The 25,430-nt window shown below is 46.6% G+C and overlaps 4 protein-coding genes across 12 annotated transcripts; 1 reads left to right on the forward strand and 3 right to left on the reverse strand.

Moving 5' to 3' along the window:
* Nucleotides 1–47: 47 nt before the first annotated feature.
* Nucleotides 48–24,934, reverse strand: LOC118506691. Its single transcript, XM_036044163.1, has 4 exons — nucleotides 24,673–24,934; nucleotides 1,363–1,854; nucleotides 1,068–1,163; nucleotides 48–1,000 (listed from the first exon to the last, which is right to left on the reverse strand). Exons 2-4 carry the CDS (start codon nucleotides 1,414–1,416, stop codon nucleotides 218–220), a joined length of 933 nt encoding a protein of 310 aa, XP_035900056.1. The 5' UTR covers nucleotides 1,417–1,854; nucleotides 24,673–24,934; the 3' UTR covers nucleotides 48–217.
* On the forward strand, nucleotides 2,502–16,100 carry LOC118506692 (3'-5' ssDNA/RNA exonuclease TatD). Of its 9 annotated transcripts, none has more exons than XM_036044165.1 (5): nucleotides 2,502–2,643; nucleotides 4,615–4,986; nucleotides 13,895–14,243; nucleotides 14,331–14,442; nucleotides 14,554–16,100. In XM_036044165.1, exons 2-5 carry the CDS (start codon nucleotides 4,854–4,856, stop codon nucleotides 14,863–14,865), a joined length of 906 nt encoding a protein of 301 aa, XP_035900058.1. In that variant the 5' UTR covers nucleotides 2,502–2,643; nucleotides 4,615–4,853; the 3' UTR covers nucleotides 14,866–16,100. The 9 variants fall into 9 exon arrangements, with proteins under 9 accessions (XP_035900058.1, XP_035900059.1, XP_035900060.1 ...); XM_036044166.1 differs by having other exon boundaries at nucleotides 2,514–2,682; XM_036044167.1 differs by having other exon boundaries at nucleotides 2,516–2,643; nucleotides 4,588–4,986.
* Nucleotides 15,993–16,771, reverse strand: LOC118506698 (ribonuclease P protein subunit p21). Its single transcript, XM_036044180.1, has 2 exons — nucleotides 16,496–16,771; nucleotides 15,993–16,419 (listed from the first exon to the last, which is right to left on the reverse strand). The coding sequence occupies exons 1-2, from the start codon at nucleotides 16,693–16,695 to the stop codon at nucleotides 16,194–16,196; spliced, it is 426 nt and encodes a 141-aa protein (XP_035900073.1). The 5' UTR covers nucleotides 16,696–16,771; the 3' UTR covers nucleotides 15,993–16,193.
* Nucleotides 16,968–24,227, reverse strand: LOC118506686 (WD repeat-containing and planar cell polarity effector protein fritz). Its single transcript, XM_036044156.1, has 7 exons — nucleotides 23,519–24,227; nucleotides 20,653–21,394; nucleotides 20,381–20,587; nucleotides 19,476–20,298; nucleotides 17,685–19,396; nucleotides 17,443–17,620; nucleotides 16,968–17,375 (listed from the first exon to the last, which is right to left on the reverse strand). The coding sequence occupies exons 1-7, from the start codon at nucleotides 23,599–23,601 to the stop codon at nucleotides 17,284–17,286; spliced, it is 3,837 nt and encodes a 1,278-aa protein (XP_035900049.1). The 5' UTR covers nucleotides 23,602–24,227; the 3' UTR covers nucleotides 16,968–17,283.
* Nucleotides 24,935–25,430: the final 496 nt, after the last annotated feature.

The following is a 25,430-nucleotide window of genomic DNA, read 5'->3' on the forward strand; positions in this document are numbered from 1 at the left end:
ACAACCATTTTCTTTCGTTAAGTCGTTTGTTTCGTTAAATCGGTGAATGTTTTTAATATGACTGTTATTTTGTTCAAAATTTTAAATTACCAAATACGTTCACAAATCTCTATGGTGATCGATCCTCTCGACCGTATTAGAGTTTGCTGTTTCACAATTTAAGTATGTAAAGGTGTTAGCTCGCTGAAAAATGAACCGTCGCACTGTAGAGAGCATTTTAGATCGTTGTTTGATCACCGTCCGACATTAGTGGCAAGATGAAGTACTCCACAAAAATGTGCGAACTGTCACTGTTCTCTATCATCACCTGCAAACCTAGCAAACCCTCACCGTTGGTACGAAGGGCCACTTTCGAAGCCAGTGCCAACGTTCTCATAGCTAGCCGAAAATGATGGAATTTGTACCGATTGCGGCTAGCTTCGGTGCAGCTGAAAGTGATAAGCATGTCGCTCGTGTTGCTTATTTCTACACTGGTTTCCGAATGCAGTTCCCCGTACGAACGAAACACCAGATGTGGAGCATCGGGTGCAATAACCACCTCAATCTCCTCACAATTACGATCCATCTCGCTCAGCAGCTGAAAAAACTCGGCCCCCTTCACATTGATCTTGCTCACTATCTGCTGTTCGTCCTCAAAGTCCAGCTCCATGCAGTCGAACGGTTCCATCGTGCGTACCGAACACTCCGTAATGAGGCTGTCCTCGCCATGCTGCTCCAGGATCACGATCAACGGTGCGCCGGTACCCTTCTGGATCATTTTAAGGCTCGAATCGTAGTCTCCGCTGGTAAACATGCTCAGGCAATCGGTAAACACCTTCAGATTTAAGCCGAACGCAATGAATGGTTGGCTGTCGTTGGCACCCGTTGACGGTGGTGGGTTAGCTATCGCAAGCTTGTAGTCCGAAAAGCAGGCCCGTGTAATGTATGCCGACGCTTGGATACTTTTCGCATCTTCCACGATCACCTTCATGCCATCGTTGCTGAGCTGCACTATTGCGTTCTGGAAAGGTGGACAGCAAATAAGCTATTAAACACACAGCCGAATGTTTATTTATATTCCGCCTTACATCGACAAAATTCACCGCCTTCATTACGTTGTACAGCATGGAGAAATTGTTCAACACCGCCTGAAACTGTATCTGGCTAAACTGCGATTGGGTTACCATTTTGGGGTTTAAAATAATCCCTTTGCTGAACAAACGCTTCGTTCTTTGCATCAAACTATGGAGCGCAGCTTTTGCCCCTTTACCGGTTGGTTCGACGAGCTTCCTGAAGCAAGGTTACTCTGGTTTACTTCAAACAATCTGTCACAAACTGTTGCTTTAAGGCGAGACAAGTATTGGCAGCAAGTGGTTGGGTTACCATTTTGGGGTTTAAAATAATCCCTTTGCTGAACAAACGCTTCGTTCTTTGCATCAAACTATGGAGCGCAGCTTTTGCCCCTTTACCGGTTGGTTCGACGAGCTTCCTGAAGCAAGGTTACTCTGGTTTACTTCAAACAATCTGTCACAAACTGTTGCTTTAAGGCGAGACAAGTATTGGCAGCAAGTGGTTCTTCTTTGGTCCGACGCAATATTAAGGCCAAACGTGCCGCTAGCACGTGTTTGCAGATGGGTTGACGCTTCTGTCTCAGCACCCAGTCTCGGTACGATTCGCAGGCACAAAAATTGATGGCCGGGAATACTTTGTACACGGTTCCGTGCTTCGATCCTGGCACCTCAATTAGATGGAACTGACCATCCGAAACGTTCTTGTACACGGTGATGGGTTGTTTTCCGTACACTATACCGATAGCGCGTGAAAGCAACGCCTGTCCGAAAAGAGATTCCAGCTCCAGAAGGTGTGTTTTATCAACTGAAAGAGAAGCAAATAGTAAATTCAATTAGCGATACTTCTAAAGAAAATTATTGTTCAATTAAATAGACAGTTTTCAGTCTCTGTTTCAATAGATTTGAAATTAAGATAAAAAATGCTTAAGTAAATTAATTTCCTTTTGAGAGTGGATAGCAAATTAATCGTAATAATACCCATAGTCGTTTTCATTTTGAATTAAATCGTAATTAAATGCACACTTTTTTGTCATGATGGCACTTGAAACCGTTTTGGAAGATCAACTGTTGTTGCATTTGCGTTCAAAAGGGGTTTACTCTCTCGGTCCCGCTCTTTCTGTTGCACTTTTTCTCTTTCTTTTTCATATGTTGCTCGGTTGCATACATTTTCTCTCCGTAAAGTTCCGATTTTCTCCGCGCAGAGCATTCTCAACAAATCGTAATAAAGGTCCATTTAAACGGATGTACATAAAATGGCAAACGATGTAAAAATCAAAATTTATGCATGCTCATATAAGCTAAATTACTTCGATCGAATTGAAAGCACCATAGAGCAAAATAGTTCGCACAATAAAAAAATATCTGCTTAACATACGGTATGCCCACCGTGTATCATATCCTTAAGTTATGTTGAATGTTACTCGCATACTCTCTCCCCTTCGAAAACCAACCGATGCTCGTACGCGTTTGCGTTGGGTTGTGTACGCGTGTACTGCAGTCGGAGAAGGTGTCGTGTACCGTGCACAGCGTAAAGCGATTGATCGACAACAGCCATAGTTCCGTGCATTCCCTACATCTAGTTCAACAGTTTGTGGTGCGAATATAGCGTAAAAAAGTTATCTTTATTCCCTCGGTACGCGTAAAAGTGGTCGCGATATTTGTGAACAAAATGAATAAAAACAAACAAACACGCACGCACACGTTCGCATTTCTTTGTCGATCAAACACACATTCCAATGAACGACACACCACGGTTGTGTGACACACTCGTACGGTGGTACGATGGCAACAAGAGCAAAGCGTTGCGTTGCCAATGGTGATAGTGTGTTTCCTTGCATGTGTGAGCAGCAAGTGATGTGGAAGTGGTGTGTGAGAAACTGTCAAGAATTCGCGCTTATCATCACGCATTCAATCGATGAACAGCTGCCTGAAATCGAGTGTTTCAGGCTCTTCGATAAGAACACTTCTCGCTTCCACCGATTGCCTTGAACGCCATGATTCATTCGTCCATCCCAACAACAATGTTGTGTGTGGTACAAGCGAAACGTTTACAGCGCATATCGGTCGATTGCGAACGCAACTGATGATGTGTACCACATAAAGAAGGCTCATCGGGTTTCTTGTTCCAAAGGCGGTCCAATTTTAACGAGCGTACAAACAATTTTCGCTAAGAAATATCCGCTCCCAATATCTCATACTTCGCGCAGATCGTTTAGCGATCGCATACAAAACGTCACACCTTCAAACACTCTGCGCCACAAACAACAAGCCTACTCCGTCAGCAGCAGCATCCATGCATCGCGAACCCTTGGTGAACCATTTTATTCTTTCATGGTTCCTCTCGCTCTCTCTCTCTCTCTGTCACTCCTTCTGACCGTATTTTGGCGATTATGCTGTATAAATTCGCGACAACATTTTGCATTGCGTGCACCCCTCATGATTTTTCTGTTTGTGTGTGTTTTTGTGCGCACAGAACTTCTTGTTTACATGTGTGTAATTTTGGTTTCTAGGTAGCAGAGCGAGAGTGGGAGAGGGAGTGAGAATGAGAGTAAAAACATAGATGAATTCGAAGGGAACCAACACACATGCAGAATCCGCGATCGCGCACTCTCTCCCTGTCGCGCTCTCTCTCGTGATGATCGTGGCAAACCGCGGTTTCGAACGCATCATCCGCGGGGTCTGTCTGATTTACTCGATCCGCCGCGGTGGAAGGTCCGATTCGTGCGACAACACATTTGAGCGAGTTGTGTGTATATTCCTTAACTCCTTGTGGCTGTGGTATGCTGCTGTAGATTTCGATCGTGGCGAAATAGGTTTGTTGTGTGCGCAGTTTTTTTGGTTTGGGGGTGGGGGGACGCGGTGATTCCCAATTGATCCTTCTAAAAGTTCAAAAGGGGCGCCATCAGACCGCACAAAGGTGTTTTAAATCGAACGATCATTAAGAAAACGATCACCAAAAAGGTCTAAGAAGGAGGATAAGAGGTGGTAGTGATAGCGCGTGTGAAGAGTGAAACTTATCCCTTGACAGAAAAAAATACGCTGCTGAGGTACGCAAAAGCAGCCAATTTTTCCCTTCCTTTGCCAAACGCAAAATCTCGATCTCGAGAGACCGCCGCCAGCCAGGTGTCAGTCTGTGTTTTTTTTCTGTTGTCGTTGGTGTTACCTTCCTGGCGCCTGGTTCTCAAGTTCGCCCACCGCAATCCATCTGACCTCGAGGACACGCGGACTGCGCCCATGTTTAGTGTGTAGTGCTGCGACGTATTTGCGCGTGTGTGTGTGTTTCGGTGGTGGTTTTCGGTATTTTCTTCGCGACGTCACCGTACCGCAGAAGCGGGTGTGTGTGCCAATTTTTTTGTTCAACATTTCTGCGGTTTAAATCGTTTGTGATCGGGTTTTGTTGTGTGTGGCAAACATTCAACGTGAACGAGCTTTTACGCGAGCGCCTTGTGTGTTTATGTTTTTTTCTTCCTCCTGTCCATACTCCATTTTGCTCCAGTTTCATTCTTATCAACAAAACGTGTAAAAATCATATTAACAGGAGACCCCGTCCGTTCTTGTTAAATAGGAAGAAACGATAGGTCAGCACGCAACATTGTGTCCGCCGTTCGACAACAGTAGCAGAGGGTGGAATTTTGTCATCGTAAAAAAAGCATATTTTCAACACCAGCCCCCCCACCAGCCGCTCTTCGTTCGGAAGGAGTAACAACACTGGCCGGCGAAAAGGAAACATAAAGAAAAACTATCCATTCCGCAAGTAACGACATCGACGTCTCGCCCCGAAACAACCGACCAACCACCATCATCATGGCCAACACGCACGACGATGAAATGAAACACTGCTACGAAAACCTGATCGTCGTGGACGTCGGCGCGAATCTAACCAACAAGAAGTACATCCGTGATCTGGATTCGGTGATACAGCGCGCCAAGGATTCCGGTAAGTTACTAGGGGGTAACGTTCCGGAAGGTGTATTGATAAAACCGAACCATAAAATGACACTCGTTTGGTCACACTATTTGTTACATGCCAGAGCACCGGGTCCTCCACCCTTCTACTAACCTCTCCCCCTGTTCTACTATCGCAAAAAATGGTACAAACTAATCTTATCTTAAGGGAAGGTTTTGTTCCGGATGTGCGAGCAAGTGTGTGCGAGTCATTTCATACATTCGCCACAGAAAACATCAAACCGTTCTCACCATATCAGTGGAACAGGTTATCGAGCACCGGAGAAAAAGTCTGTGTGAGTGTGTGTGCGTTTGTCGTTTGAGGGAGAAGCGTTTCACAGTTTCTTGCTGCATCCGCAAGGGCCGGAATAGTAGTAGGTCCACGGGGTTGCAAAAGTAATACAACTCACTGCTCCGGTGAACCACATCGCGGCGCGCACTACACAAATGCGGTGAAAGCCAACCCAATAAACCGCGTGGCCAGGCCACCATTGTGGGTATGTGTATGTGTGTTGCGCGAAACAAGGTGACGGGCGGTTTCGAGGGCCTGCCGTGAAAAGGAGTGGCCTGTTACCTGCTGCTACTACTGCGCCACTCCAACCAATTGCTTATCCTTGGTGTGGAAGTTTCACTCGGCCAAGAAGCTTTTACATTCTAATGGGTGTTTTGTAACGACTTCGTTTTTTTTTTTGGACCACATCGATGGAGGGTTTTGAACAGTATTCCAAGGGTGTCAGGAGACCTCGCTAAGAATTTACAAAAACGCCACTTCTTTGAAGAAGGTATTAAGAAGTATAGGAGTATTCTTGGACTTGGAAGTCTGAACTAATCGTAGGATGACTGTACCTTTGTAACAGTTATGACGGGACAATTAAGTCCACTTTTATGTATAAAGTTTTGGACTTAACTTCCTAAAAGAATTTTTCCTATCTCTCTGTCTACTCCAACGTCTCAATTGTTGGAAAACCTTAATATGATGGCTTAGTCACATGGCTTAAAAAACAGTTCCTAAACTAAACGCACCCTTGTAAACAACTTGCATTGTAAAGTAGTTAAATCAAGCAATAAACAATCCTCCCGTAAAAGGGCTGCGTAACGATCGTAAACCAGGCAGAGGCATCTAAATTTTATGCCCATTCTGTCTCGGTGCGTATTTTCAACCCCTTTGTAAAAAGGGGCGCTCCTCTTCCTATGCTTCTACCCCTTCTACCGGTAGTTTGTGTTTATCATATTTTGGTGCTGTTGTTGTTAGCATCTGAAAGGAACCCGGTACAATATTTCAAACCCCAAACAAACGTCAGCCCGTTAAATCCGGTGCCGGTGGCCTCGAGAGACAGGGCGCACCGTGCGGCAGGGCAGCCACGTCCGTGAACTTACGCCACACGACAAGATGATCGTTACCCATTTTCATGCGTAACGATGCGACACGTTCCTATTCGCTGTTTCCGCAGCAGAAACGGACGGGAGAGAGCCAACCCCCCCTCACATGAGCCATAGATAGGTAGCAGTGGTAGTAGTTGTAGACTTCCACGCACTGAAAGTGGCAATTGTGATCACGCAATCAGCTGACGGGCGTCGGGGGGGGGCCCACCATCGTCCAAATTTTCTATCGGCCACCACCGTCAGGCACACACGTGAAAGTTTGGCCTGAACCGGCGATAGTGTTAGATAGGGGTGCAAGCGCACGAAGGGAAGAGGATGGGCGGGTTTCACTTTCCGGAAAGGAAGCTTCACGTGAAGAAGGTGGCCATTATTAATTCGGTTTCCGTGACTTCTTGGGCGAAACACGGCGGTTTCTTCCCTTGTGGCCTTTCGTTCGTCAGCACTTGACCGAACCAATGACACACTCCACAGTCACAGCCGTAGACACGCAACAACTGTTGCAAGGAACAGAGTGCTAACTCAAGTTCCAAAGCTGCATGTTGAAACCTAGTAACGATCATCAAACGATCAACGTGTGTAAGCAAATGAATTTGAAAGCAACCTAATTTGGAATATTTTATTTCCAACCATTAAAAACGAATTTGAATGAGGTAGTTTGACGATAGAGGAAAAAAAAGCAACTTATTGATAGTTTTAACGTAAAGGTGGCGAGGAACAATTGATGGGTGCTAATTCTTCGCGCTTCGCTGAGGACGACGCTAAGATGGGGGTGTGGTGGGGAAAGACAACTGCCCAGTAGATGAAGCTATTGCAACACACATAAAAACCAATCGCCCATAACGCGTTCCTTCCTGTAGGATTTGCGATGCTTTGAAGGTGTATCGAGCTACGCTTCTACTAACATCGGCCACCGCACATGATTTAACATCAGCGATCGAACGGTGATCATCGATCGACCAGTCTCGTTTGATTAAGCGATCCTCATAACCTCGTGTAATGGTTGCATACTTCAAAATGCCTCAAGCTTCCGAGACGATCTTTCCGCCGATTTTGAATCGTCCGCCCAACGTTCGAGGTAACAGCTTAATCGGTCTTAAGCGCATGCATCATCCATCGGATCCCGCGCTCTACATGATGCATGACGCGCGCACAACCAAAAACCAGACACTTAACACAACACACCCCGATATGGGAAAACGGTGCCGAGATACATGCCGAGGAGCAGGCATGTGTTGAAGCGGTTGTTTTACGGCTCGCTGGGTAGCGGTCGGACGCTTTTCTGGATCTGGGCTGCTGCGCATTCCCGGACCGCAGAAAGACATGCAACAGCAATGCAAAATGTGTGTGCGATGAATGTGGTGAAGGTGATGAAAGGTATTATCCACATCCACAGGCATTCGTCATTTTGGCGTATTAATAACGTATCTCGATGGCTCACTGGAGTAAATTTTGTAGGAAGCTCACACTCAAGCGGCATTCTTAAAAAAATTGCCAGTCTTTCAAGAGCGGCCTTCGAGTTGTAGAAGGTCTCAATCTTAGTCATGATTGTCGTAAAAAAAATTCACATATGTAAGCTCTCTTTGGCCTTTGACGATCAACTTTGTCGGGGCAGTCCAGTGGCCGAGGTGATAACGGTGCCGGTCTTCACACAGCAGGACCGGGGTTAAAATCCCTTCCAGACAGGCCGTCTCTCAGTACGCAGGGCTTGACTACTATGTTTTACGGGTGAAACCAAGTCACAGAAACGGCAGGTCTGTACCGATTGGATGCAGACAGGGCCTCCGATGTTAGTTGGCAATGCCTTCGATCAACGACGGCTCGCCTAACCGCCCAAAACATATAAGTGATTGCAATGTGTGGACGACTTTATCTCAGACATGACTGGCAAGACAACGCCTACATTGTCCAGGATATTCTTAGCCCTTTGGACGTTTGCGGTGGCACTTGACTCCAAACTTTACAATAATAAAATTGCTGGATTTCCCTCGACAATTTCTGCTGCATTTCAAGGGTCGACACTATTGGGTAGCAGAAATATGTCTCTCTAAGGAATCAACACTATTTTACCAATAGTGCGAAGATGTATTTAAACTCGAAGTAGGTAGAACTGGTCGCCAGAAGCACTCACTCTTACCAGATTCATTGCTATAGCATTGTATAGCAGTGATTTTTGCACATGAAGACATGATAAAAAACGGCGATAAAAGTAAGCGTGTGGACCATTAGCAAACAGGAAGACTTAATGAAAGGAAAAATTAGAAAATCAATCTATTTTTCAAAAGCAAACGTGAGCTAGGCGTTAGTTTGGTAGGTGATGAATAATTTTATAAGTAAACATTTAATGTACGATTACTTTCTATTTGTCCATTCGATTGGTCATTAAATTCACAAGGAAAGTGAAAAAAAAAATCAAACCACTGTATTTAAACAAAAATTGTTTCTTTTTCATATCGAGAATTGAAAATGCAACTAAACGGAGTGTTTCCTTTTTTGCCCCCCCATAGTCGACTGTTCAGCAAAAGCCTCATGCTTGCATCGCACCTGCCCAAATTCGAAAGTTCAACAAATGGCCATTTTCTCGGGCGTATGATAATGCAACGCGCGAGAGATATCGGTGCTCGATCGAAAGGAAAACTCCGTGCACTCTGTCCGGCAAGCGAACCCAACACCCGCTGCACATCGCTTTTTTTTTGGTAAAACATTAACACAATTGCTTTCGTTTGGAGTCGGCGAATGAGGGAGGGCGAGAGGTGGCCGTACATTTTATTATCCACCCACGATGTGTTTTTCGTTAAAGCTCGCCTTTTATCGTGCTCTACCGACGAATGATAATAACGTTGCTGCTGCTGATGATGATGATCATCATCATCATGCTTGTTCGTTTGCCGGTAATGGGCAGTTTTCTCGTTTTCATCCGGAACATGACCATTTCCGCGTGTCAAAGCTCACTCCTCCAGCAAGCCAGCCAGCATTGGCATTAGCGATGCTTAAGTGCTTCATAATTGAGCTGCTTTGCTGCTGCAGCTGCTGTAACCTGTCGGCTTCCAAAGAGCTGAGTTTGGTTTGGAATTATTCCAAACTCACCACTCAATATTAATCTGCTCACAACCCGTATCGATGAGAGGGTGTGGATCGTCGGGTTTTTTTTCTGTTTCCACCGAGAAAAGTGTTAGATTTTCACTTTCAATTGTAGTGCAGAAGCTGAGAGAGAAGCAACAACAACAAAAAATGAATCATTCGATCATTCCGTGTTTTTTGTGTGTGTGTGTGTTTGCTTCTCCACAATGAGAAGCACGTGTGTGCTGTATGCGATTTATTTCCTGTCAGCATCTCGGTTCCGTGTTTCCTCCCGCTGGGGTGGGTAGCGAGATTGAACACACTTTCAGTTTTCAAAAAACCAGAAAAGGAGGATTTTTTTATATCGCACATGTTGTGTGTTACACGCGGATGAGCTTTCTTCCATTTGGCGGCAAATATGTATCGATTCCGTAAGATCGGCGAGACATTCCCCTTCATGTTTTGACCGCACCGACCGAAAAGTAAGTTGAATTGACGTGCTGCTGATGCTGGAGCTGTGATACTGTTACTGCAATTGGGGAGAGATAATGATCGACGATCAGTTTCCGGCACCGAACAAAACAAAAAAATGTGTGTTGTTGCGCGAAGTCGTGGAAATTTCTTTTATTGATGGATTGCTTCCGTAACACGGGGGCTGTTTTGTTTTTCGGGAGGACCCTTTTGATCTCACCAACTCGAGCAGTTAGGAATCGCTCGATGAGAGTTATTCAACAACGCATCGAACATGTATCAATAAAAATGCATGGGTCCTTTCGCTAGCTAACTCAACCTTAGGAAAGGGAGAATCTACCCAGTTTTTGAGAATAAATCACCTACCACGCGCCAAAAGTTGCTGCGTACCAAAAAACCAAATGGACCAAATTCTTGCCGAAACCTTCACGAAAGCGGCGAAAAAATAAAATGGAAACACTTTTGGCTGGCTGCTCTTTTGCCTCCGCAAATCCACCATTCCCCGGCCTGGGAGGGAGGGGTGTACGATATGATACGATGTTGTTTGTGATCGCATATGATCGCATTTCTAAAATTAAACCAAATTTTCCACCCCAAACAGCGACGCATTCAACGACGCAAGTGGTGGTGGTGGTGGTGTGCAGTAGAAGACGCATCATCGTCAGCAGCAGCAGCAGCAGCATCGTTCCGCTACGTTTGTTCCGCATGCGCATTGGATTTGTTTAGCGTTCGACCCATGGCTAAGCTACTTGCTTTGCAAAACCCCCCACGGGATCGATTTCTGCCGACGAACGGAACGATTGGATCCCAGTAAAAACGCACGGGCGTTAAAGGATTGAGCGAGCATTCCGAGCGACGAGATTCACATTGATGAGTTTGTCGATCGGGAGCGGCTTAGGGTATGGCATCCGAGCCGTTTCTAATCTCTCGCTGATAGGGCATCATGTTGTTTGACAGTCTCAGGGAATGAAGGGTGGAATTTGACCATTGATCGCGAGGGCAGCACAGTTCGAGGTGCAACCGAGCAAGAACCGAGAAATTCTTCAATTCTTTAAATTACGAACACCCACTGAAAACTCTCCCTCTCATGTGGAATCCGTTCCATTCAGGCACTTCTAAATTAGTGCACTTTTATGTGCATACACACCACTTTCGGATGGTGTTTCGTTCCCGTTGGTGACCCGAAGGCGTATAGAATTACGCCGCTTTCTTCTTCTACATGCAAGCAGGCAGTGAGTGAGCAAAAGAATGTTACGATGCGCTTTATTCCACTTTGCTTGGCGCTGATGATACCATGCCCCAGCCACAAACAGAGAGATAAAGAGAGAGCGCGCGCGAGTGGTACGACATTGAACGTTGTTCGGTCAGCCGGACCAACCGTACCGAGGACACTAAACGGCACGCACGGTTAAGAAATTAAAGTCAATCGAGAGACCGTGACACCCTGAAGCTCGCCGGGTCAGAATGAGTTGCAGTTGCAGTGGTTAGCGTAGGGTTAACAAGGCAAAGATTTTGTGAGTCAAAGCAGGGTCGCCATCCGCGCGTTCAACTTTTGCCGTCGAAGTCAATTGGTAGGTGGTCGATGTAAGTATGGTCCCATTGTACACCACATTGCACCAAACACCCTTCGCTTCACACACGGCGCAAGTGTGAGATGGGGAAGTGTTTCCGCATGCAGTCCGTGTGGGTAGCTTATGCAACGTACTTTTTCATGCTTTTTCTCCACATGCTCGTAGTTTGGCGACCATGCCAAAATGCGCGCATGTTCTCCTCCACCGCTGTCCCTCTGCTATCGCTTCAGGCAGAAACGGGTTCTGCTGGATGGCTTCAATGTATCACACCGACGACGATGTGGTTCTCTCGCGCCGCCACTGTAACCCTGAATGGCGATGCCCCCGATGCTCGGATGACTATGATCGTTATTCCTCGTTTTCCAAATATGGTGCTGTGTGTACGGAAAACCAGCACCCGCAGCATTGAACATGTTGCTGTCGTCCTACAGGTAACAGGTTACGTTTGCATACGACGATCGTGACGATCTGCCTGCTTGGGAGGGTCGATCGATTTAGAAGGCAAACCCTTCCACTTTACCCAACCAGCGTATCAGTTCTGCGCTGTGAACCCGAAACGAAGGTAATAAAGCTTTTTTTTATAATTTGTGCGAAATAGTCACCTTCATTGTAAACTCTACCACAATCCCAAGGTCACCCGTTGCGCTATTGAAGGCATAAAGTTTTACAACACACAGAGCGCTCTACCAATGCTAAAGTGTCCATCAACACAGCGATAGACCGTTTCCGTTTTCTTTTACGCCGTTCGGTGGGATGGTTTTCCGATTTACGCCTTCCAAACTATGCACAATAGAAATCGACCCCCAAACGTGTACGGACGGAAGACAGTAGGGCGGGGGGAGTGAAATAGATTTTCCCATCCCCAACGGTTTCCAACCGCCAATGAGGCGTAACCTAAAGCGAATGAACGATTTATTTTGACCGCACGGTTTGGGTGAACCGTTGTTTATGGTACACACGCGGGCTTGTGTGGTTCCAAGAATGAAGGGGGTTTTTAATCATTTTCTTGGTTAATAAGCATTTGTACTTAAACGCGCCTGCCGGATGAGAAGGTTTGCCAACGCATTATTGATCGCCCACGCGAGGGCAAATAAAATGGTTTATGATTTAAAAATTGTGCATCAATTTCAAGGCTTCGTATCGATTTCACAGCATTTAAAATGACAACTCCTGTGTAGATTTATTTTTTCAAGAGGGTCGAACTTAAATAACCTTTTCTGGTTTTGGCTAGCGACATTTGTTATAGCTTTGTGTGTGAGTGACATTTTTATTTAGGGTCTCGCTCGCGTTATCGATAAAACAGTTCTAGGCTGCATGAGACAGCATTTACAGATATACAGAGACATTAATTTTGTATAGCATAATTGAAACACTGTTTTCCGAGGGACGATTCTAGCATTAGGCAACAACTGCTCAAACCGTCATAACAAATTCATAACAGATGTTACCCGCCGCAAGACCGCATGAAGCGACACGCGAATGTGACCACATTGGTAAAGCAAAATAATGTCCAGCGAAATGGAACAAATTCAGCGAATATCACCACGTGCCGGGCATTTTGGACCGTCTTGCGAAGAAAGAACAGTCCTTTAAACACGGCAATCGTCTGCCCGAAGACACCCCCCGTAAAGAGGCCATTGATTTTTGAGAGCCTCTCCGCCAGTTGTTGCGTTCTGACATGCTTCGAGGATGCACGTTTTGCTACATATGTATGCTGGCTTTCCACTTGCCGCCATCCGGTAGCCGTCTGTCTCGGCCACCACTACTATTACCACACTACCTTCACCAGGTGTGCTTATTTGCATGCACGAACTTTTCTTTAGCTAGTCTACTGCTAGACAGCCAGGAAAACGGTGGACCGAGGGAACGAGCGGATTGGGACCGGGTGGAATCAATGGAACGGCTATTGCACCACTAAACTCAGTAACAGTGCCACCACATTGGGCGGTGAAGAAACGGAACGAAAAAACTTCGCCGAGAGTTGCCGCCAACACGCGAAATAAAGTTTCTTTAGAGGGAAGCATAATTTGTACTACCGACACCTTTTCGTACCGTGACCGGAGCAGTGAGTGCCGGTGGAGGTTTGGGGGAGTGGGGAATGAAAATGATGTCCATATTTATGTTGGATTCGGTTGGCTGAGTGCCGATCCTGTGGCGAGCCAGCAGCATGCTGCTGTTGTTTGTTCGTGATGTATAGCATATAGAAAGCTCATGTTCTAGGTACGTGATGTATGCACGTATTTTGCCCCAAAACATAAACCACATACAGACGCGTGTTTTTTTGTTTATGTTTCTTATGCTCCAGATAATTGCACTTGATAGCAGCTAAATCAATATCTTCCTAGAATCATGTTCGTTTTCGCCCCATTGCTCTATTAAGGATTGAACGTTTATTTGCTTTTCCTTTTTGTTTGCCAGGCGTACAAAAGATCATGGTCCCGGGGACGTCCGTGAAGTCGAGCAAGGAAGCACTCCGCCTGACCCGCATCTACCCCGGCATCATCTACTCAACCGCCGGTATACACCCGCACGACTCCAAATCGATCATCGAAGAACCGAGCACCTGGCACGATTTTCAGGTGATGGCCAGCGCTCCCGAATGTGTCGCGATCGGACCATGCGGGCTGGACTATCAGCGCGACTTTTCCGAACCGTGCATCCAGAAGGAGATCTTTGAACGTCAGCTAAAGCTTGCCTGCGAGCTGCAGAAGCCCATACTCATCCACGAACGATCGGCACAGGAAGATGTACTGGAAATACTAACGAAGTAAGCCCAAACAGCCCGATATTCTAATGCAGTCGAATTTACATACATGTTTGCCGTTTTCTTGTTTCCCTTCGCCTCGCGTCTCAGATTCCAACCGGCGCAACCGATCATCGTACGCGGCTTCATGGGCACGACGGACGAAGCGTTAAAGTATCTGGAGCGTGATTATTACATCTCGCTCACCGGATATTTGTGCAAGGTACTGCAAACATATTGACCGAGTGCGCAGCAAAGTAAATGTCTGCGCACGAACAAAACAGCAACCATCCACTTACTTTCTTCTGGTCTGGTTGTGCTTTCGCCCCAACAGGACAAATCCGACACCGGCGTACGGAAGCTGCTCGAGGACGGACGGCTACCGATGGAGCGCTTGCTCGTGGAGACGGACTCCCCGTTCATGTATCCGAACACGCGTGCCTCCAAGCTGCCGCAGCACGTCAAGGGTGGCCTAACCGAACGGTCGCTGCTGTATCTGCATCGTTACTGCACCTTTCAGCGCAACGAACCCTGCAGCTTGCCGGCCATCGTGGAGATGATAGCGGCTTTCATGAACAAAAAGCCGGAAGATGTTGCTCTGGCCACCGCATTCAACGCACTCAAGCTGTTCGGACTGTCGCAATGATGAAGGGAACAGACTGGCTGCACGTGAACAGACAACACGCCCCCTTTCCCTGATAACCACCACCACGACGACCCCACGATTTTGCAAAGGAATCAAGCGAAAACGAACGACATCCCGTCTGCCGAACAGAAGGATGATATTTATACGATTTATGCGACTCGACATTAATATGTTCTTAAGTAGGAAGAGATCGAGAGAGATCGAGAGAGAGAGAGAGAGAGAAAGTAGATAAGAGTACGTCCCTGAATGGGACGTGAGCTACGCGAAACATGGCGTCATCCAAGCACCACGTGTAATGATGCTGACAGGATGCGTTGTTTCATTCAGCTCCACTTTACGTAGTAGTGCTCTAAGCTTATCAACGCTATTAGGATCGATAAGGTGTATTTTGTTAAACTTTTTGTTTTCTCCTTTACTTCTTACTACTGCTACAATGAGCAACTTATGGGTGATACACAGTTAACGTTTAAACATACTACATTTTGTCGCGAATCAGGACAATCCCGTTCATGTTTTCGTTCATAGCCGATTATACACAATTCTTATCGCTTTCCATGTGTTTTACCTCTCCCAAACGCTATTACATGTATGTTGAAAAATATTGCTTTTTCATACTCTCATAATGTTACACTACTAGGTAGATAGGTTACAGTGTTGTACGTTAGTGAAAAATGTTACTGATGTGTAGGAGGAGCGTATTCCGCATCTATGCTATGAGAATACGAAAATCATCAAAAGTGAAAGACTGAGCGCGGCAGAATTGTAAGAAAGTAATCGTATGGTGTAAGTGTTGAGGAGTAAGAAGAGACGTAGAAAGTGTGACGATGCCGTACATATGCCAAGGGAATTCGAACCGCAAAGGTATTGTGTCTATGGGCTTCCAGCTAACAATCGGTAGTGTACGGGGGATCTTTCCCGTTGCGCCAAAGCCAAACGATTGGCAGGCAATTTGTTCGATTGCTGCTAGAGTTTAGGTCCAAGTCCGACCGGGTTTTGGAACTGCGGAACTTATTCGGATGATTCGTGTCCACACACACACACACGTGTAGGGGAGCAAGTAATCAGCATATATAGAATCATAATTCGGCCCACTGCTAGTGCCGAAAGTGCCATACTTTATATGTCTCAAATAAGCTGCGCTGATGTATGTAACATTTGATTGTATAAAGTGTAACACTGTTTGTTTGTGTAAGTTATTGAAAAACGGTAGCTCAATAAATGAATCATATATTTTTGTAAAACGCTGTTCGATCACTATCCCCCCACGGGGGAGTATGTATATCACTTAGATGCGGTAGGCATCAACGGATTGGACCAAGTTTGTCATCCTACTTATTTGAACTGAATTCTATTCGTTCCACCAACGAGCTTGGATTTTCCAACCATAGCTGGTGGTTTTTGTTATTATAAAAACGTTTCTGGTACCCGCACAGTTTACAGTTCACCTGCACATAGCACAGTTTCTTGTGACGATAGTCGTGGATGTCGGCAGTAATGGCAGGATTTAGCAGCACGCCACAGCGCACACAGAGAGTGCGCTTAATCGCGGGTTCCCTTTAAACAAAAACAAGCACCGCGAAACGAATCAGTTGAAAGAAACGGTTCATCTTAACAGATGTTGGCCACTTACATTCGAAGCACAGCCTTTTTCCCAATCGATTTTGCCAGCCGCCCGTATGTAGCAGAAAGCTGCGGATGTGTTTCAGACATAAGCGCAGCGGCCTGGTAGAGAAAGTTCATCCTTTCATACGATTCGCGTCCTACACAAAGCTGGGGCGCTTTTTTATTATCGTTTGCCGATTTTTTCATCTCTTTATCTGCAGAAGCCATTGCAGAATTATCTTATTTAACTAACTGTTTTTCGTCACTAATACTACGCGTGGTATCCAAAAGAAAATGTAAATAAACAAATAGCTGTCAAAATTGTCAGCTGCTTGCTTGATTGCTTTTTTTCTTACAACTCCGTTCCACTCCGACATTCGCTTGGATGACGAAAGCAATTGTGGGGAGGAATTCAAAAATTGCCATTCGCATTTTTTTAAATAAATTTAATTCATAAGTTATACTGCATATGATTGTATTGAGAGTAAGTTTTACACGAATTTTAATTTTATCATATTTATCGTACCCAATAAGAGGTATTTATTATTGCATCTATCATATATATAAACATGTTTTGCTTCTGCCTGCTGTTTCTATCGTAGCCGTAAGTACAATAAATATACAACTGAAAACATAATAATAATACAACCTTGCACTGTAACTGGGAATGATTAACACACATGCTGTGGACGGATAACAATCAACTTTACATTGATAAAATACACATATAAAACCCAAACAGAGAATACTGTTTTGTTGGAGCGACACATTAGCGCCACTTCCTGCCCGTATGGCGAGCCCCTGGATACGGATGTCTCAAACTACACCAAAGTGAACCACCTTGATGTTTGGAATTTTCTTCTCTTCCTCTTTTTTCTCCATCTCACCATTGCCGTTGCTGATAAGATCTGTAAAAATGTATCATCATTAGAGTGGTGTTGAGAGAACTTCTGCTGCATCCCCCACGCTCCATACCTTGCATCGGAGTAAAATCCTTCAAATAGTCCTCGTTCGGATGGCACAGGGGCAAACTTTCTGCCAGCTCGCGCTTTGGATCGGCAATGGAAAACGGTCCATATCCTACCGGTCCCATCGGTTGCATCGGTTGCTTACGCAGCTTTTCGACGAGCAGCTTCTCCTTGCGTGGTATTTCCTATTTAAAGAAGGCAATTTGAGTAACTTCCCAACCCAACACTTGATTCGAATCGAATGCTTACCGGTACAACGGCTACCGTAACGGTGTCGGAAAATTTAACCTTATTCCTTTCCGCACCGTCTCTTTTGGTAGCTGCAGAGGAAGATGTCGACGCACCGCTGCTTCCACCAACGGAACTACCCGTCGCTAGATGCAGCCCAGCAGTGCCCGGTCCACCATTGCTGGTACCACCGTTGGCGGTCGATTGATGCGATTGTCCGGTAGCGTTCGAATGGTTGCTACCGCCGTTCGACAGTATGGATGCGGTGGGCGCATCCAGCTTTTTCCTGGTGCCGTACTTGCCCGTTCCTGCAGCCGTTGCCATCTGCAGCTCGAACGGGGGCTGATGTTGCTGCTGTTGCAGCTGAAACTTGGACGGAATGTTGCCCGAAATCAGCGGGTACTGATGTATGATGGTGCGAGGGGCGTTATTGCTGTTGGAGCTGCTCGTCGGAGCACTTGCTGGGCTCGGATACCAGGACGACGACTGGGGAGGTGGTGGCGGTTTGCGGACGCCGCCCGCCGATCGTCGGATGAAATCCGGCTCGTCTTGTACTAACGGTATGCCGATCGTTTGATCGAGAATGTTTGGTGAAGATCCGGGCATCATCACGCCGGCCAGCGATTGCGCTGCGTACGGCGATAATGGCCCACCCGGGAATGACCCGTTCATGGAGGGTTTAGGAACGACATCGATTACAATGTGCTGCTGCTGTGCTGCGGACGCTTGATGCGAAACGTCCTGATGGTGATGGTGGAGGTGGTAAGGAGAAGAAGGTAGAACGCTTGTTCGACTGCTTGCTAGACCCGTTTCGCCATATTCCGAATAATGGGGCAAGCCCATCGACGAAGGCCCGCCACGATTGGGTGGCATAACATTCGCCGCGTTCAGCTGATCCATCGACAGACTGTTGGCCTGCCAATACTTTGCCGCCTTTTCACGAGGATTCACAATTTGCCGCGATCGTGTGCCCGGGCCGAGCGCTGCCATTCCGGATGAGGCTTGCGCGTACGATAAAGGACTATCGTCCAACAGCAACAAGTTGCTCGAGCTTAATGATTTTCCTTTCAGCTTCGATTCCGCAATCCGAGACTGCTGTTGCTTGGAGAGCTTAAGCGCCATGGCCGTCTGGCTGCGTTGCATCGCAAACGGCGGTGGGGCCATCGGTTTACTCTGGGGAGATGATTTTTTCGACACGTACGGTAAGGGGGGCCGATCTTGATGAGCGAAGTAGCTGTCCTGCGGTGTGGAGGGTTTAGAGTTGCTTCCCTGCCTGCTACTGCTCGCACTGCTCGGAGACGGAGTATCGAACTTGGGAATGGATTTGGAGCTTTGTTCACCCGTTTTCGGCAGCGGAGGATGAGCGAGCGATGATTTAGGTTTGGGACGATCGCTATGATCGCTCCACCGTTGCACCTGTGAGGACTTTGACGAGCCGGAGGACGTTGAGAACGTTCGAAAGCTTTTCTCACGCCCATCGTTCGTGAAGTGCTGTTTCACCGGGTGGTCCAGGCGCAGTGGTTTTTCCGAACCAGCTCTCGGTCGATTCTGGTAAGTGCCATTCAGCCCATTAGCTCGACGATTACTGTCACTCTCTGCCTCTTCAAGCTCTTCTTCCTCATCCACCATCTCCTCTTCATCGTCGCATCGATTTTCCCGATCGTCATCCTCGTAATCATCGTCGTCGAAACTGTCCGCACACAGGGAGCAGGAAGAATTTGAACATAGCGAATCTGTAATCAAACCGCATGGAACGCATTTAATCTCAAGATTATTACGAAAGAATGTGTGAAACCAAACCACTATACTCACGCTCACTATCGCTCCGATCGGTACATATCCGGTTGATGTCATCCACCTTCCTGAGAGCCTCTCGGGCCAGCTCCACATCCCCGTCCGCCTTCGCTTTGTCGTGCAGCTTGAGAAACAGATCCGCATCGTTGATGTCGATCGCCAAACTGAACGCTTTGTTGTACGATTTGTTGCGCAGCAGATAGTGGAAGAACTTGAGCGTGATATCGTTCACCTGATCACCGAACTCGAGCTCCGTCTCGTAGCACAGTGACTTGACCGGTATGAGGAAGCTGCCGAGCGCTTTCTGCAGCTGCAATTCCCTTTCCGTCGCGAGCGGCTGCTTGAAGATGTAGTTCGCTATTCGGTGCAACGAAAGCAAACACATCGCTCCGTACGTATCCCAGTTTAGGCTGAGCAAAATGTTGATCGCTTTCTCGACCTGATTCAGCGAGATGTACTTGTGCACGAGGACGTCCGCTGTGAGACCGGACGTGTGTACGTCACCTTTCAGCCCGGACCCACCAACCACTCGAATGCAGGCCAGCGGACCCTGCTCGAAGGCACAGAACAGGAAGGAATCGGTGGTAGCGTACTTTTCGCCATGGTTGGCCAGTTCCGGCTTTTTGCTCCAGCACAACCGTCCCAGCTGTATCGAGGGTGCATGATGGGCGAGAAAGTAGTTGGACAAATCGAACGTACCGGACGGGATGCCGTCCTGCGTTTCGCTGAGCAGCTGCATCCGTACGCAGGACAGTGCAATGTCGAAGCATTGTAGTTGGCACTTTTCGTTAGCGATCATTACCACCGACGAGTCACTGTGCCAGGCAACGTACGTAGGAATCTGTGAGGGCGATGAGAACAACACAAACCACAAGCATTACAACCAACTGTGCTCGCTTCCACAGCCCGCATCATACACTTACGAAAGCGGCTTTGACGAGATGTGTTATACCGCGGCCCTCGTCGAACAGTACGATCGAACCGTCAATACAACCGAGCATAAGCTTCTCGTGATCGGGACTGAGCGCATTGCAGCATACCTGCGTCTGCAGTGGAATCGAAGTGACCGCAACGCGTCGCATTTTCGTTTTATTTATCTGATATATGCAGCTGTCGATCGTCACTTCGCCCTACGGACGAAAAGAGAAGGTTAAACTTGACACCTAAACACATCTACGCAAATGCTGTGGCGTACCTTTTTCGATATCTTTTGCTCAACACAATGCACCTGATAATCGTTCATTAGCGAAAATTGCACCGAAATCGGATCGTACTCCGTCCAGTAGTAGCACATCAGCTCCATTCGCGCGCCGTTCAGTTTGTACACGTGCAGGTTCGCCCGGTCCTGATCCTTCACCGTTGGTCGCCAGGGGTATACCTCGTTCTGGGACGATTTCGTCCACACGATCACCAGATTCAGGCTGCTGCTGCACACTAACCGCTTCGGCACCTTGCGCGTCGTCGATCCCGTACCGCTCAGCAGTACGTTGTAGATCTTCGGATCCATGAGGCTGATCTTTTCCAAATTATTTTTCCTTGCGGTAGGCTTTTGCAGCTGCACAAAGGTGATCTGATTTTCGTTGTACGCCACCAGTATGTGGTTTTGCGTAATGACCACATCGGTGATGTGTTCCGAGATGAGCTTCCCTATCAGATACTTGTCGAAGTAGATCCGATTGATGTCGCCGGTGAACGGGTTGATCGACAGGTGCGCCAACAGCCCGTTCGAGAGCATCAACTGCAGCAGCACGTTGTTCTTCCATTTGCAGTACACTAGCCGCTTTTGCCGGAGTTCGTCCTCCAGCAGACGCAGCGAGTGGCGCAGTTTGTTTGGCTTTTTGTTGTCCAGGCTCCATTTCAGGCCTCTCGATTCGCAGTAGCTTCGTTTGCCTTCGCTGAGAAGCGTGCGGCTGGTGTCAGATTTTTTCTCACAGTACCTAAAAATGCAGAGCCGGGTGGTTGGGGCGTGTTAAACTCACTTTCGATACCATGTTGTGATCGTTTTTTTTCTTCGCTGCGATCTTATTCCACATGCGCATCCATCCAGACGATCGTCCTTTGCCGATGCTTTCTTCTTCTACAATTTAAAATGTAAATTTGTTCTTCTAAATTGCAATGCAATTTGCCAAAAACATAGACCAAACCAAATAATCCTGCCAGCTCCCACACGTCGATTCAATGTACGGGAATGCGGGCAACAATGTACGTCGTCGTTCATGTTGGCGTACATAAAAGTGGGCCCTCGAACTAGGCGGGCGGGTGTTTACCTCCTTCCAGGGAGAACAACTTACGTGCTCCTACATCATGATTGTACGTCGCTCGCAATGACCTTTAGACGAGCAGCAACCGCGGCCACAGCAAGCACCAGAGGCTCAGCGCCCATCATCTCGCCCGGTATAATAATGAACGAACGGTACATTTTAATTGCAGATCACGATCGCACGCATCCGTATCGACGCGGTCATGCAAAGAAGGGTGCACCGTACGCGACAACAACGTGGGGGAAGCTTGTGCACTTGTCGGTCCCCGCCGCATATACATGCATCGCAACATACATCGATCGCGAGGCAAAAATGGTACATTCTTGGTGCAAAGTAAACTGATCGCAGGGCTAGCCCAGTACCCTCGCCACTCTTCTGGAAGACTCTGATTGATAATGTAATTTAGCATAAATTAATTTAATACAGTTTCCCTGCCGCGGTGCGAGGAATCACGGAAGGTGCTCGTTTTCGCTCCTAACACGATCGTGTCTGGATCGTGTTGAATCGGTTGAGAATTTTAAACATTTGAAAGGTTATTCTGCGTGATCTTTTTTTGTTCGATGTTGGCCTAATGGATGTCTGTTCGAGATTTAAATTACTCATAGAGGAACAAGGCTGTGGAGGATCAAGCAATCCTAGACATTCTGCGAAGTTATTTACGCAAGTGTTTGAACAGCTACACACAAATTATACATTTTTCCTACCCCACAAGCTACACCAAATTTAGGTGTATAAGAAAACAAAACTGAATTTTGAACGAATCCTTCACAAATTCAAGGAGCATTCTATAAAAATATTGCCCACCGTTTTCGAACGTTCCAATGGCCATTATCTGACATCCTGGGCTTGGTGGTAAAAATAAACGTTCGCGGTTTTTATCTTTTTCTGGGCCTCACTCCATCCCATGGAATTTTTTTTAAATCAGTAATTTTTTTATCATTACTTTAAAAACTAATAACTTATTTATCGAAAGAATCGAATGCAAATCCACGTTCCTGTATAAAAGATGATTCCCACCTTGATAACACCCTCCGTTTTTGTGTTTATAGTGCCAGTTCGCTGTCGAGTACAATGATCGTAGGCCCTTGTTTCCATGTAAACGCTTTTCTGGCTACCCCTATGCATCACCACCTGTGAGAGGGGAGGTTTGGTTGGTTTTAAGTGGGTGATCCGCCCTCTGGGCGGCACATCGTTAAGCCCGATTTTGTACCGTGCTATTTTGGTTTTCGTGGTTGATTTTTCGCAGAGCCCGGTTTTTTGTTTTATGATTCTACCCTGTGAGGCTTGCGTTACACCACATAAAAGCCGTTTACTTCCCACACTCGCATCCAGCGCGAAGGGAAGGTAGTTGCTTGCCGAGTAAGCAAAGTAGGATCAGCAGCCAGTGGCATGGAGCCATCGTACCACCCTCCGCCAAAGAGGGGGCGGGCGTTGGTGGGTTAGCAAAACCGCAACCGAACGTCACAACAGCAGCAGCTCACAAAGACAATAGATTAAAAGCACTGCACCTTTGGAAGCGTTTTTGTTTTTTTTGTTCGTTCGTTTTGTTTCTCTCACAGTGAAGCACTGGAATTAATGCAAAAATGCACGACGCACTTTTGGATGGATGCGATGGGAAAGTTCACAAAAAAAAGCGAAGAGTCAACATTATGCAGACAGCGGTGGTGACCGACGCGGTTTGCGCTGGCGTAATCGATTAGGAAATCTGCTTTTGCGTAGCACGATCCTCCCGCTAGCATGGATCGCAATCCGCGCGGAGGGTCAAAAAGCACTCCGATCGTTCTGGTTCACGTGGCTTACTTTGTCGTTCCGAGATCCGTATCCTGGATGCTGATGTCCTCCCTGGTGGACCAAAATCGTAGTTCCGTCAGAAGCGTCAACATGTTGCACGATTGGTTCACCTTCACCCCAGCGGGATCGTATGTAAACAATTGCACTCGCGCTCTGCACCACTCGTTTTCAACTTCCACTCCTCATTTGTGTTTGCACTGGTAGGGCTTTTCTGATTACTATTCATACGGAGCTCGATCATGCCAATAAGGGCATAACCCGTGTGGCTTCTGGCAAACCGAACAGGAAGGCCCTTTAAGCGCTTGGTATTTTTTGTCGCTCCCATGCACTACAGCCACCGACAGCACCTTCGCTGACGTCGATGGTACAACCGCAGCAAGTGGCCCTTGGCGATCATTATTATTCGATCATGTAAGCAACACTAACACACACACACACACGAACACACTGAGCACTGACGATCCAAAGGGAAAACACTTTCTTGAGCACTACAGCAAACAATTCTTATTCACTTGGCCATTCATCGATCACATTAGATCCGTATTGTTTGCTATGAGGCACACTAAACACGCAAACGTACACACGGGGCTAAAAATAGAACGGACTGGAATTTAACAACCTGTTGACTGTGACCGAACGCGACTCAATTACGGGGGCCATCTTTACACCGCTCTCAGTTTGGCGTTTCACGATCGCGATCGCGAGCTCCGCTACACACCCCCTACCTGCTCTGCTTCACTCTTCTTTCCCCTCAACACTTTGCTTTGCCCACAACAGCAAAAAGATGCAAAAGCGTTTATACGGTGAGGTTGAGTTGGTGTTGAAATTGCACGAACCGCAACAGGGCAATGAAGTGCCGCAACGTTTACCATGCGGATAGTGAAAAAAAAGGCTTTTCCATATATTCCCTTTGTATGCTACCTTGTATACATTCCAGGCACAATATTCAATACCACATCCTGTTCGAAATAGCATCGAGCGGTGGGTTTGTTTACAACAGCACCAACATCAACTTCTGCATAGCGAAGCAACATTTACGACACAAAAATGCGCGTTTTGCAAAGTTTTTCAAGCATAAATAAAGGAAAAAGCGTTGGTGAGTGTGTGGAAACTATCCTATTATACAGTTTTAAGACTACTTTCAAGGTAATACAAACACTTACGATCAGCTGATTCAGCACCGGCTGGCTGGTTGGAGCGTATCGATTCACCGATCCTTCGAAACAAAGTGTCCACCGCATCAAACAGTGTAAACCCGCTCATTTACGATACACCAAGGCCACTTGATTACTTTGATAAGGTATTTAACTGCACTGCACTTAAATTTTCACTAATTTTCACAACTGGAGCACTATAATTTTTGCCCGAACTACAACTGCGAACAAATGAGCGCCGAAACAAGAGTGGATGTCAAACAGTTGACATGTTTGTGTTTGTTTATATTTTGAACATCGACTCGTCGGATGAAAAATCGATGAAGCGCTTTAGTTTGAATATTTTTACTTTTCCAGTACAATGACGCCGCAATCGTCTTCGAAGGTGGGAAACTTTTTCATGCATTTCTTACATTTTAAATCACACAAGGCAAAGGATATGAAATCAGCGTGGAATCGGAGAACGATGTTGCTCTTGATGTAGAAATAATTGTATTATTGTTTTCTTGATAATTGCACAAACACCCCCTCTTGCAATCACAAATCCTATCATTCAAGAAGCCAACAATTCCCTTTTTTGCCAAATTTGACCCATTCCTGCTCAGGAATTCTTTAAAAATAAATTGCAGACCTTATTTTGCCGTGATCGACTGTTGCTTTGAAAAGTCGACGAAACAGTTAGTTTGTTTACGTCATCAAGTCGAAGACTTTCATAGAACCGCAATGGAAAAACATACACACTTGTTGGCAGCACTGGCCGCTACATC

The sequence above is a fragment of the Anopheles stephensi genome, chromosome 2, assembly GCF_013141755.1.
Source record: "Anopheles stephensi strain Indian chromosome 2, UCI_ANSTEP_V1.0, whole genome shotgun sequence".
Lineage (NCBI taxonomy): Eukaryota > Metazoa > Arthropoda > Insecta > Diptera > Culicidae > Anopheles > Anopheles stephensi.

Excerpts from the sequence above, each read along its gene's own strand:
- LOC118506691 (XM_036044163.1), bottom strand. The coding sequence starts at position 1,416 with ATGCAAAGAACGAAGCGTTTGTTCAGCAAAGGGATTATTTTAAACCCC. Across the intron at positions 1,164-1,362 it reads TTATTTTAAACCCCAAAATG|GTAACCCAATCGCAGTTTAG; the intron begins GTAACCCAACCA and ends AACCCCAAAATG. Across the intron at positions 1,001-1,067 it reads AGGCGGTGAATTTTGTCGAT|AACGCAATAGTGCAGCTCAG; the intron begins GTAAGGCGGAAT and ends CCACCTTTCCAG.
- LOC118506692 (XM_036044165.1), top strand. The coding sequence starts at position 4,854 with ATGGCCAACACGCACGACGATGAAATGAAACACTGCTACGAAAACCTG. Across the intron at positions 4,987-13,894 it reads ACAGCGCGCCAAGGATTCCG|GCGTACAAAAGATCATGGTC; the intron begins GTAAGTTACTAG and ends TTTGTTTGCCAG. Across the intron at positions 14,443-14,553 it reads TCACCGGATATTTGTGCAAG|GACAAATCCGACACCGGCGT; the intron begins GTACTGCAAACA and ends TCGCCCCAACAG.
- LOC118506698 (XM_036044180.1), bottom strand. The coding sequence starts at position 16,695 with ATGGCTTCTGCAGATAAAGAGATGAAAAAATCGGCAAACGATAATAAA. Across the intron at positions 16,420-16,495 it reads AAAAAGGCTGTGCTTCGAAT|GGAACCCGCGATTAAGCGCA; the intron begins GTAAGTGGCCAA and ends TTTTGTTTAAAG.
- LOC118506686 (XM_036044156.1), bottom strand. The coding sequence starts at position 23,601 with ATGTTGACGCTTCTGACGGAACTACGATTTTGGTCCACCAGGGAGGAC. Across the intron at positions 21,395-23,518 it reads ACGGATCTCGGAACGACAAA|GTACTGTGAGAAAAAATCTG; the intron begins GTAAGCCACGTG and ends CTGCATTTTTAG. Across the intron at positions 17,621-17,684 it reads TTACGGTAGCCGTTGTACCG|GAAATACCACGCAAGGAGAA; the intron begins GTAAGCATTCGA and ends TTCTTTAAATAG.